This window comes from Carcharhinus amblyrhynchos, chromosome 23 (genome assembly GCF_965287045.1).
Source record: "Carcharhinus amblyrhynchos chromosome 23, sCarAmb.v2.hapA, whole genome shotgun sequence".
NCBI classification, from domain to species: domain Eukaryota; kingdom Metazoa; phylum Chordata; class Chondrichthyes; order Carcharhiniformes; family Carcharhinidae; genus Carcharhinus; species Carcharhinus amblyrhynchos.
Window position 1 is genome coordinate 17,625,199 of NC_137346.1, and position 12,750 is coordinate 17,637,948.

Genomic DNA, 12,750 nt, shown 5'->3' on the forward strand with positions numbered 1-12,750 from the left:
TCAACACCAGGTTAAAATCCAACAGGTTTATTTGGTAGCAAAGTGCTTGCTGCTCCTTTGTCAGATGAGTGAAATAGATGGGTTCAAGATAAGCCTAGAGTGAAGGGCGAGGCTGGTAGAAGTAGGGAACCCTGGATGACTCGGGATATTGAGGCCTAGTCAAGGAGGAGGCACATGACATGCAGAGGCAGCTGGGATCAAGTGGATCCCTTGAAGGGTATAGACGGTGTAGGAGTAGAGTTGAGAGAGAAATCAGGAGGGCAAAAAGGGAACAAGATTGTTTTGGCTGATAATTCTAGAAATGTATAAAAGGCAAACGTTTGACTAGGGAGAGAATAGAGCTTCTTAAGGATCAACAAGGTCATGTGCAGATCCACAAGAGTTGAGTGAGTTCCTAAATGGATATTTCTCATCAGTATTTACTGTCGGGAAAGGCATGGATGTTACGGAACTTGGGGAAATAAATAATAGGAGTATACATATAAAACAGGTGCGGTGCTGAAAGTCTTAAAGTGCATCAAGGTAGACGAATTCCTGGGAGCTGATGAAATGTATCCCAGGGCGTTATGGGAGGCTAGGGAGGAAATTGCTAGGGGATCTGCAGAGATATTTGAATCATCAACAGCCACAGGTGAAGTGCCTGAAGATTGGACGGTGGCAAATATCATGCCTTTGTTTAAAAAGGGCTGCAGGGAAAAGCCTGGGAACTACAGGCTGGTGAGCCTCACACCTAAAGTGGGCATGTTGTTAGAAAACATCAACAGGCATTTAGACAGACAAGGACTGATTAGGAACAGTCAGCGTGGCTTTGTGAATGGTAAATCGTGTCTCACAAATTTGATTGAGTTTTTTGAAGGAGTAACCAAGGTCGATGAGGGCAATACAGTTGATGTTGTCTACATGGACTTCAGCAAGGCCTCTGACAAGGTACTGCATGGTAGGTTGTTAACATAAGATTAAATCTCACAGGATCCAACGTGAGGTAGCTAAATGGATACAAAATTGGCTGGATGACAGAAGATAGAGGGTGGTTGTAGAAGGTTGTTTTTCAAACTGGAGGCCTGTGACCAGCCGTGTGCCTCAGGGATTAGTGCTGGGTCCACTGTTGTGTCATTTACATTAATGATTTGGATGAGAATTTAGGAGACATGGTTAGTAAGTTCGCTGATGACACCAAGATTGGTGGCACAGTGGACAGTGAAGGTTATCAAGAATTGCAGCAGGATCTTGATCAATTGGGCTAGTGGGCTGATGAATGGCAGATGGAATTTAATTTAGCTAAATGCGAGGTCATGCATTTTGGTAGATTGAACCAGGGCAGGACTTATTCAGTTAATAGTAGGGTGTTGGGGAGAGTTATAGAACAAAAGAGATCTAGGGGTACAGGTGCATAGCTCCTTGAAAGTGGAGTCACAGGTGGACAGAGTGGCGAAGGCAACATTTAGCATGCTTGGTTTCATCATTCAGAACATTGAATGCAGGAGTTGGAATGTCTTAAAGTTGTACAAGACATTGGTACAGCCACATTTGGAATACTGTGTACAGTTTTGGTCACCCTATTATAGAAAGGATATTACTAAACTAGAAAGAGTGCAGAAAAGATTTACGAGGGACTTGATTGTTTGAATTATAAAGAGAGGCTGGATAGACTGGGACTTTTTTCTACGGAACATAGGAAGCTGAGAGGGTGATCTTTAAAGGTCTGTAAAATAATGACGGGTATAGATCAGTTAGATAGTCGATATCCTTTCCCAAATGTAGGGGAATCTAAAACTAGAGGGCACAGATTTAAGGTGAGAAGGAAGAGATACAAAATAGTACAGAGGGGCATTTTTTTTCGCACTGAGGGTGGTGAGTATCTGGAGCAAGCTGCCAGAAGTAGTAGTAGAGGCAGGTACAATTTTGCCTTTTAAAGAGCGTTTAGACAGTTACATGAGTAAGATGGCTATAGAGGCATATGGATCAAATGCAGACAGTTGGGCTGAAGGGCCTGTCTCCATGCTGTAAACCTCTCTGACTATGCAAAGAGAAAGAAACGAAATGAGCAGAGATCATGGTCTGAAATTGTTGCACTCAGTGCTGAAGACAGTAAAGGATCCAATTGGAAGAGGTGCTGCTGCTTTTCAAACATACACTGAGCTTCACTAAAACAGTGCAACAGAGCAGAAATGTCAGTGAGAGCGCAGGGCAGAAAACTGAAGCAACAGGTCTCCAGAAGCTTGTAGATTGAATGGAGGTGTTCTGCAAAGTGATCACCCAATCTGCATTTGGTTTCTTTAATGTAGAGGTGACCACATAGTAATATGACAGGCCAGATTAAAAGGAAGTTCACCTAAATTGCTGCTTTCTCTGGAAGTAGTGATTGGGTCCTTGGATAATGAAAAGGGACATGCATGCGCACACATACAGACAGAAACTGCATGGTTCAATGACTCAGGGCACAAAATAGACCAGAGCCAAAAAGGACCACTGGCTTACAGTTCCTAACTTTGTCCAGTTCTGTTGCAGGGTCACGAGCCCGAAATATAAACTCTGTTCCTCTCCACAGATACTTCCGTAACTTGAGTATTCCCAGCATTTTTTGAAAATACTGTGCACTGGGGATACCCAACTCCAGTTTATCAGTTTCAATGGCACATTGAGGCAGATATGACTGATCTGCTGGTGGGGAACTAAACACAGATATTACAGCAGTGGATTGGGTTGCATTTCACCTCCCACTGAGCAAACAATCTTATTTTTATTCCTCTTCTTCCAAAGATCAGTCTGTCTGCCAGCCAGGAGGTTTCTCAAAAGGGAGTACTTTTCAATTGTGCTCCCTCAGCTGTGGCTTGGGTGCTGAGAGCTAGAGAGATGGTTGCTGACTCGTGGTGTGTTTGCAGCTTTTGTCACTTTGAGATGCACAGCTTTTATCACATTTTGCTTTTAGTTGCTGTTGAAGGAACACTCAAGAGTCCTTACACAGGTTCACAGAGTATGAATATGCCAACACGCTGCCTGCATCTCCTAACAGGGATTTGTCCAAGTCCCATTTCTGTTGCCTCTGACCCAACTGCCTGAAAGCGCAAGATAAACCAGGAGTTGAACAAGGACTACTGGCTTGTAGTTTCACAGATGAAATAAAGAAAATCATAGAATGAAATTAAGACTCCAACAAAAACCAGCAAATCACATAATGAAAAGGGAAGTTGACTTATTCAGTCCACTGTGTAGACTTTAGGCATAATTGTGATTTGTACTCAGAAGTATTATCATATGGTCAATGCTATAGCACATGGATCTAGACTTCTGCTTCAAAATATTGGACATTACTACTTGAAGAACCACAATTGTTTTTCAGTTTTACAAGGCAAAACTTACTACAGGCTTTTTGAATAAATTTACAAAAAGCTCAAGTATTGCCAACAGATGACTTTGTACCATCACACAATGCTATGTAGGGTAGAGCACGGATGTGTTCAATTTCTTCCCTCTTATGACAAGCTACCCATTGCAACTATGTCCACAGGGGATGAACCAAAATAGAAAGCTGGGAGAACTAAAAGACAAGATTAGCCTGGGTAAAATGATTGAAGGTTATGGCACAGCACTTCATGAACAGGCTTTCTGAAAGGAAACATTAGCGTTGATCTAATTTCTCTGTTTCATACATTAATTAATTTTTCATTAAAAAGTGCAATCATCTAGCCATGAAGATTACTCTATTACTTCAGCCTTTGATCCAATCATATCTTGAAATCAAAGGGTCAATTGAATTTGCTACCACAAATTGCTCAAATATTTATTACCACATGAATAAAGATTTTTTCAAAGAGTTTATGTATTTTTGTCAATTTAAGTTAATTTACTATTCAGGGATATGATACTAAGTTTGCCTTCTAAAAGTTCATGATTATAAATCAAATCAGTGCTCAAAGTACTTGACAATACTGCCTATATTTATCATCTCTGGTGGGGAAAAGATGCCACACCACTTGCCTCTGCACCTCAAAGTGTCATTTTAAGGTTCCTGGCCCACATTTCAGTGGTCCCCTACTAGAGAAAGTGCAGGCCTTTATAGCGAGGGGGATTGAATATAGAAGTAGGGAGGTCTTGCTGCGGCTGTATAGGGCATTGGTGAGGCCGCAGCTGGAGTACTGTGTGCAGTTTTGGGCGCCGTACTTACGCAAGGATATTTTGGCCTTGGAGGGAGTGCAGAGGAGGTTTACTAGGCTGATGCTGGAGTTGAGGGGGTTGAGCTATGAGGAGAGGCTGAATAAACTAGGCTTGTACTCATTAGAGTTTAGAAGAACGAGGGGAGATCTCATTGAGACGTATAAGATGATGAATGGGATGGATGGGATAGAGGTGGAGAGACTCTTCCCGCTCAGAAAGGACAGTAGGACTAGGGGGCACAGCCTCAAGATAAAGGGGAGGCGGTTTAGAATGGAGTTGAGGAAGAATTTCTTCACTCAAAGGGTGGTGAATCTCTGGAATTCTCTGCCCGTTGAAGTGGTGGAGGCTGCCTTGCTAAATATTTTTAAGAAGCGGGTTGATGGGTTTTTGATAAGAGAGGGGATTAAGGGTTATGGGGAGAGGGCAGGAATGTGGAACTGAGCCACGACAGATCAGCCATGATCTTATTGAATGGCGGGGCAGGCTCGAAGGGCTAGATGGCCTACTCCTGCTCCTATTTCTTATGTTCTTATGTGCATGTTGACAAGCTAGGATCAGCTAAAACTCAGATTATAGATCATTTCAGAAGAAATTGTTACCTTAGAATATCAAACATGTGGAAGTCTGTGGCCACTAAAGTTGGTTCCTAAACTCCGTGACAATGGAAGGCAAAGTTCCTACCGTGGGAATGCTTAGATTCAAAACGAGTATGGAACAGAATCAAACCCTTTCGAGTTTTCTGGTGAGGCAACAACTACTTGAGCTACATTACCAGAAAGTAGAAAATAACATAATATAAAATTCAATGAGGAAGAAACACCACACAAAGTGTGAAAAAAGCACCCAATATTTAATTTTCATAAAGCTCACAGCAACATGTAATACTTTGTGATACATGCCCAAATGAAGGATATTGCATCCAGCGGAACTAGATTTTACACAAACTTAATTCCATTGGCTTTAACAAGCCAATCCTCACTGTGACCTTTACCAAAGGTATTTTAACATTTTGTACCATTACTTCATGACTGAATATTTATCCCGGTTAATGAAATAAATTGCTGCAGTTAATTAAACCAGCACTGGGGATTTATATTGTGGTCAAGAAAGCCATTCACATATTTAAAAGGCTAAAATTGTGGAAATGCAACGTTTGTGACAAAGCAGTCTGTAACTGAAACATTATCTTTTCAGATACTGACTGACGTGTGTATTTGCAGTATTTTCTGCTTTTATTTCTGTTTTCTATGTTTGTTATGCACAAATGAAATTGCAACATATAAAGGCAAATAAATTTGCATAATATTTATACAAGGGAGCTTCAATTGTCTGGAAGAAAAAAATGCTATTGATAACAATACGGAAGTAATTGTTTATTCATAACTTACTGCTTGAAGTTTCTTTTTGGCAGCCTTAGCCAGTTCTGATAAGTCCAAACTACTGAAGAGAAACATGAAAGAAACCATAACTCAGGCACCAGATCAAAGAAATCATGCACAGGAAAAAAAACTTTTACATGAAGCTTGGGAAAAACTCCTAAGAAGAACTAATGACTCCATAATTCTGTTGATCACTGTGTTCACAAATTTAGTATACAAGGAAAGTGACTGAAACCATTTTGAAGTACAACAACATCCTAAAACCACATATAACATTGAGCTTTGTAGCAGAGCAGGTTTAAGTGTTCATTAAAAAATACGTAATTTAAAACAGAGTCGTAGTATTGTTGCCACATGGCCACAGAACCCAACTACTTTGAAATAGTGCTACTCCCTAGCAACATTACTTAACGATAGCAGACAACAATGTATCATGAAAACAGCAGCTAGCAGTAGTATCCAGTTAATTCAAATATGCCATTTTGATGCCAAATTGAACTGATCGACTTTATGATTACTGGAATGAGAAATAGTTTGTAATAGTGAATATTTTTGTTTACAAGTATGAATTTCCTGCATACTTAATTGGTGGTGCCCACGATTAAATGTTCTTTCACGTCAATACTGAGGTGACAGGAATATATATCCAGCTAGTAAAACATTTTCTTTGATTTTATTTCACCTGCTTTTGTATTTGTTATTACTTATCCCAAATGTTCAGTTTGACAGGGAATATTTTAAAACTAATTTTAATAATTAATAATAAGGGCGGGAAAGTGGAACTGAGCAGCGACAGATCAGCCATGATCTTATTGAATGGCGGGGCAGGCTCGAAGGGCTGGATGGCCTACTCCTGCTCCTATTTCTTATGTTCTTATGTTCTTAAATTATAAAGACAGAGGCTCATAATATTGCTGCAACCAAGTTCTCATGCATTGCTCAATTTTCCAGACAAGGAAGCAAAAGGAAAGGAGAAAAAGAAACGTAGCAAAGAAGCTATGTTTGTCCTGTTACCCAATTTAGTAAAACTCTTAACTGGAAAATATGCCACACTAACACTGAAGGCCCAAACAAATAGTGAACAGTGTTCCAACCAAGAGAAAAAAATCTCAGAACCAAATTAAATACAATGGAATCAAAGGGATTATTTTGTTACTAGTCTGTGTTTAGTTCCCAGTGATGCATCCAGGTGGGGTATCCTTGGTGAACTGTATAATCATACAGCAGCATTTACACAAGTGTAACACAAAAAAAATCTGTACCAAGCTGACTGTTTAAATAAGATGCTTTAAATTAAAAGCTGAAATGAGCACTTTTTTTCCAGTTTCCATTCCAGTTTACTTCAGAGTTTTGTTTACTTGAACAGGAAATCCTTTCTTGTTGAGCTGAGCAAGTCCGTGGGTGGCTGTCAGAGGAGGGAGGGAATAATTGTGCATTTGTTAAGGATATAACTGAGAAGGAGAGAAGAATTTGGAAGAGTTTGGAGACTGCAAGGATTATGGAAGGTCCCAGAGAACCAGAAACCACATAGGAGTCCACTGATCAACTTTTAACACAAAGAATAAAACATTTATTAAACAAGAAAAACAAATTATACCAGACAAAAAGATTAGAAAGATACAAACACAAGAAAATGATTCAAATATTCACTAATCTTTCACCCCAGCTATATCTTTACAGACACACAAATTCAGAGAGATAAAACAATTGACCAAATCTATTTTGTACTCTAATATTCATGGCAAGTATGCTGTATATATGAACCAACCAGTGAGCTGTGGTCAGACACTCGACACTCCACACTCCAAAGTAAATGACAGATACGAGCAAAGCAGATTCTATGGATTTGTCAACAACCCACCCAGACACTTGTAACACCATGAGCCAACTGGTCTCATTGAAACTTGTCTTTCTCATGAGAGTTTCCAATTCCCACATTTGAAGTTCCCTTGGTAATTTTTTCCCCACATGCTACTCTCATTTGCTAGATTTCAACCAGGATTGACCTCCAGAGATTCAATCTTGCTTAGATTCTTTTCTCCTGGATCATCACAGACACTCAAACTTCACCTCCCATGCACAACTTCAGATCTTTGACTATATCAAGCAGAACAGCACTGCTCCAAAAGGCCTGCAGCAAGGAGTCACCAGCTCTCTTGGATCTTCAAGCTTCTCTCAAGGCCATTTTGCTTCAAGTCTGCTCCCTGCTGTTTCCTCTCTATTTTTGAAGCCTTTGTCTCAGCATTAATTAACAGGAGGTTTCTGATCGCTAGCCTTGCCTCTCACCTAGGACCTGCTAGGACTTATTTCTGCCCCATTCCCTGGGATCTACTCCTTTGTTTGTTCCCTCTCCCAGTGTCCTCTTCCCTAAGACGCCTCCTCTCGAATGGTGCTCTTTTTCAGGTCACCTAACCTGCAGTTTCTCACAGTTTAATTTTTCTTTTTCTTCTGCAAATGTATGAGGGACTGGTCCTGACCTGAAGATGGATGAACTGTGCATGTGGCCCTTCCCCAACTGTAGCACATGCATTAGTCATGAAGCCCGCCAGGAACCGTAGTTCACAAATTCCGTACCTAAACTCAAGTAGCGGGGTCCATTACAGATTTCTAATGTGTCAAGAGCTCAACAAAACTAGAACAGTGATCTAACAGTGAGAATGATTTTAATATTGTACATAGAGTAATTCCAAAATGCATTATATTTCAAGTTCTCAGTTGTAAAATATCAATGTTTTAAAAGTTCTGATCTATTTTTGAAGTCAAATTAAAAATAGTACAAAGTAATCTGTATAACCAAATAGATTGATGTGCATTTAGAAACTATAAATAAATCTGTGCAATGATTGAATAATATTTGAACAATAAGACTGATTAATATTTTTGAGATCAATATCTTCAATTTAAAAACCCAAAATATTAACTATTTTTAACAGTGTTCTGTGATTATTTGAAAATAATTCAGGTTGCAAATAGTTTAAGAAGTAGCAAACCTCAAAATCAACTTTAGCAGGAAAGCTGCCCATTTATAATGCATCCTGCTTCAGGGAAATAGCACTTCAATTCTGGTTTCTGAATGGTGTAAAAAGTAGCGTTTATATTGCATCATGGCTTGTACAGAGTTTCCATCTTGACGTTCAATCTGAAATACAGGCCAGGGGCTATCTTCCCCAGTGCTGGAGGAAAATCTTTGATGAGCAGTAAATATAGAATCAGTTCATTAAGCTCAGAGTTGTTCAACCAGCCTTCAAAGGTGAGCCCACATACTGTTTCTGTTGCTAGTAAGCTAGTGCCTAGTAGGGGCCAAGCAGCAGCAATGAGCAACATTCACTGATGAGATAGCAGCTGCTTACAGTGATTATACTGTTCCTTAAAATACAGACTTGATCCTTCAACAGCACATTCTGCAGTTAAAATTAACATTTTATGTTAATGCTCATCATAAAAAGGTGTTCTGCCAAAGAGCTTTGGCTAGGTTACAATCTATTCTAACAGTATATTGTCAGGTAATTTATCACTAGTGCCTAAAGCAAAGTCTACAATTCTCACCTCCCCCAAAATAGGTTGCCAAGCAATCACGTTGAAATATTATGATGCATTTCTTTCATCTCCTGACCACACACTTACACACTTCCAATCATTCACAAATGCCTTAACATTCTTGTATTCAGTTCTCATTTACTTTAAGCGTAATATCAAAGTAATACAATTTACTTCATTGCAATTTGATCAACCCCAAACTTTCACTAGTCTGTGTATTAGTTTCAAAAAGATTTCACTAAATGCAGCTTCTACCAATCAGGGTGATATAGGATTCAGAGATTTATTAATCTCTTAATAAAGCTTCTTTCCAACCCTGCATTTTCTCTCAAAGTTATTGCGGCCATTTTACTACTATAAATTGAAGATGTTAAGCATGCCTGAAAAGGAAACATGTTTTAAGAATTGAGGACATTTAAGATTGCTTAAAAGCAGCTAAAGAATTTTAAGATGGCTATGTAGTGTTGACCACCACACCACAACACAAATTCTATTTCAGGGGAGACAAGATTCCTTTTTTTCTTCTTTTGAGTTGTAGCTTTGAAGGTTCCGCGCACAATTTTGAATTTCGCAGATCTTAATGCGCATTAAAAAACTTCCATTATGCTTCCTAATCAAGGAGTGGTGTTTACACTCAAAATACAAAACTTTTTACGTTCTTGAATTCAAATGAACTTTCGGATGCTGCATTTAAATGTGTGTGTCAACGTTTGGGAGGTAGGTTTGTGGACAGCACCAAAAGAGCATAATCTTAAGACTACGTTCTTCCCATCTCCACTGTTGAATAACAGCTGTCTTTTTCTCCTGTATACGGATGATTGTTTTTGCAATGGTAGCCTGCACAGACATTTAAGGCAGGTCTGTGGCCACAAGACAACCACTGCTCTATTTCAGTTGCGCAATATGTATTAGTTGCTATTGCAATACATTTTACCAGGTCCATGTTTCACAGCCTGTAGACCCAAATTCAAATCCTACCACCGCCCAATTCTTTAACACAAACCATACACAAGATCGTTGACAGAACTTCAATGTCGTTCCTCCAAGTGGGAAAAGTACGCTATTGATCAGCAAAGTGTGGAGAATTGCTGGTGTCAAAATGTGGATGAACTCAACATCTTGCCAAATTTTTAAGCTAAAGAAACAAACACATCTAGGATCCATGGAGGAACAGGACAGAGTGAATACAATTTTTAATGGGTAAGCGGGGAAAAAAAATAGGGGAGCGATTCCCTTGAGTTAGCTGCAGGACTTGAATAAAACTTTAACCACAGTTTTGCCCAGAAAATTACAAAAAGGCAATGTGTTCGAGAGACCTTTCCTCAACCCAACAAATTTTTGTTTACTATCATAGGAGACGTCAGCTATTAGCTTATGAATTTCTCATTTACTAACAGGATGAACACGAATGTGACAATACCCAATCATGTTGAGAGAAGATGAGGCAACTGGTAGATGACAGTACGTTGTATTTACATACTTCAGGGAACTAGAGATTCTACTTACAGTAAATCAATTCAAACACAAGCATTTCAACAATTACCAATGTGGCTCCAGTTGGTCTCTGTGTGCTGTACTTTGTCAAACAAATTACAGGCATGGAATACACAGAAGCACAGTTTGAAGTTGAGATAATATTGGTACAACGTGCGAACAAATGGAAGATCTAAATGAAAAAATACCTCTGAGTCATGCATTTTTGCCGTGTTCTATTTTCCAAGGAATGCAAAGGAGGAAAAACAAGAAAATTTGTTAGAATAAGCAACCTAAGATGCCACCAGACTTTGAACATGTGGATACTTTGAAACTCACACCTAAACACATCCCTTTCTCATAAGGCATTGACAGATTACAATATAAAATGGTTTAATCAATACAATAGCATTCTTGCATTAATGCTGAAAATAATAAGGGTGTAGAGTTATACTTAACTTCAACAAAATTGCTGTCTGATTAGTTCATTAATACTTCAAGTTTAAAAAAAGCAAACACCCAGAACACATCATCCATTGCAACCATATAGACTCGGTCAATTGTATTCACCCACTCTCGCCGATTTACATGGGACTCAAGTATACTTCAGCAATGTACTCCCAAGGTCTGACTAAAGTGTAGGGACTTTCAAAGCCATTTAAATGGATAAAGCTTTAAACAGTCAGAGAAATGTATGATTCACCATAGACACGTGAACAGATGGGGAATACAGGAATACAAGTGGTTGGTCTAGATAGGGCAATGTGATCAGCGCAGGCTTTAGAGAGCTGAAAGGCCCTGATCCTGTGCTGTACTGTTCTTTGAAACAATGGGCAACATTACAAATAGTGAAGCTAATGACAAGGTTATAAGTAGAATGGATTAATTCCTTCTGCAGCAACAACCCCAGGAATCAAATTAAATCAGAATTGAGTGGGGAGAAGAATTTAAACTTGTGCATGGCATACGCCTTTTTCACCAGCTCCAAAAGAAAAAAAATGTTGCTTGATGAGTTTTTGTTCATAAGGGAATTAAGTGGTAGCACCTTCATGAAAATTCTTTGCACACACTGATTTTGCTGTAGCAATGAGACATACACGCCCTAGCACATTTAGGGTTTCAAACTGTTCTGTAGCAGTCTGGGATTGCAACGTCGCAGTGAGAGAAACAGGATGTGGAATGTGAGTGAGCTGGGCACAATTGAGTATCCCTTGGCCAATTTTAAGCAGTGCACACTGAAAAGGAAAATGTAAATTAGTGGATGAATTTAATATTAAATCAGGTACAGCAAAGGACAAAAAGTTTACTTTTAAATTTGACATTTAAATGCTGCATCAGTTACTACCTGAAGGAATAGAATCCACACTTGTAACAAGTTTCAGTGCCAGAAGTCAAGTGGTAGTGATTAACATTTATTTAATTAGAAGGGTACTTTTAACATCACTTTCTGCAGTTTAGTTCTCATCTACTTGTAAAAACAGAAACTTTACACTGATCAATGTATTTCAATGGGCGGGTGCACAAACGCTATATTCTCAAAAGCTAATAGCAAAACAGCACAACTAAAACAGCAGCTTTCGGATATTTGAGATTAATCACACACCACCTTTCACCTGAAATTGTGGTGCCACTTGCAAATAATGGCAAGTGCTAAAGGCCTGTTATTTTAAAGAGCAAAACCTGGCAGTGTCGTGTGTGCAATTAAACACAATGAAATGAGTAATGCAAAGATATTTAATTGCATAAAGCATTCTAGATCTTCTCTCGACCTCAACAAAGTGAGTGTGGTAACCACAAAGATGCTAAGAAATCTAAGGAATTCAAAATTACTTGATCTTTTCAGATGGTCCCAAGTACAGCCTGCCCTTTCGAAATTTCAGCTGTCCAGCCATCTCAAAGATGCATTTCAAACCACATACAGCAAACTCACAGCAAAAGAAAGATGTAGTTTCAACTGAGTTCTGACTAAGGGTCAGCTAGACCTGAAGCATTAGCTCTGCTCTCTCTACTGATGCTGTCAGATCTGCTGAGATTTTCCAGCATTTTCTGTTTGTGTTAAAAGTACTAAATGTAATTTGTAGGTCAGATATATATATTTTTTTCCAAATCCTGTGAAGGAGACATTTATGTTCCAACATTCACTGAGAATTTCCAATTCTATGCTTGCCAGCCTGTTATATTTCTGGCCAGCATGTGGGTGGACATA

At 39.1% G+C, this 12,750-nt stretch overlaps 1 protein-coding gene across 6 annotated transcripts in view; it reads right to left on the reverse strand.

Annotated features, from left to right (window-relative positions):
• The window catches only part of git1 (G protein-coupled receptor kinase interacting ArfGAP 1), a 190,869-nt gene that overhangs the window by 64,541 nt on the left and 113,578 nt on the right, over positions 1-12,750 (reverse strand). For 3 of the 6 annotated variants that reach the window (XM_080210847.1, XM_080210844.1, XM_080210841.1), the window contains exons 9-10: positions 10,754-10,780; positions 5,544-5,595 (exon numbers count right to left, since the gene is read on the reverse strand). In XM_080210847.1, the coding sequence (XP_080066973.1) occupies positions 5,544-5,595; positions 10,754-10,780 (79 nt within the window). The remainder of the gene's footprint in view (positions 1-5,543; positions 5,596-10,753; positions 10,781-12,750) is intronic. The other 3 variants (XM_080210845.1, XM_080210842.1, XM_080210843.1) reach the window with 2 other exon arrangements.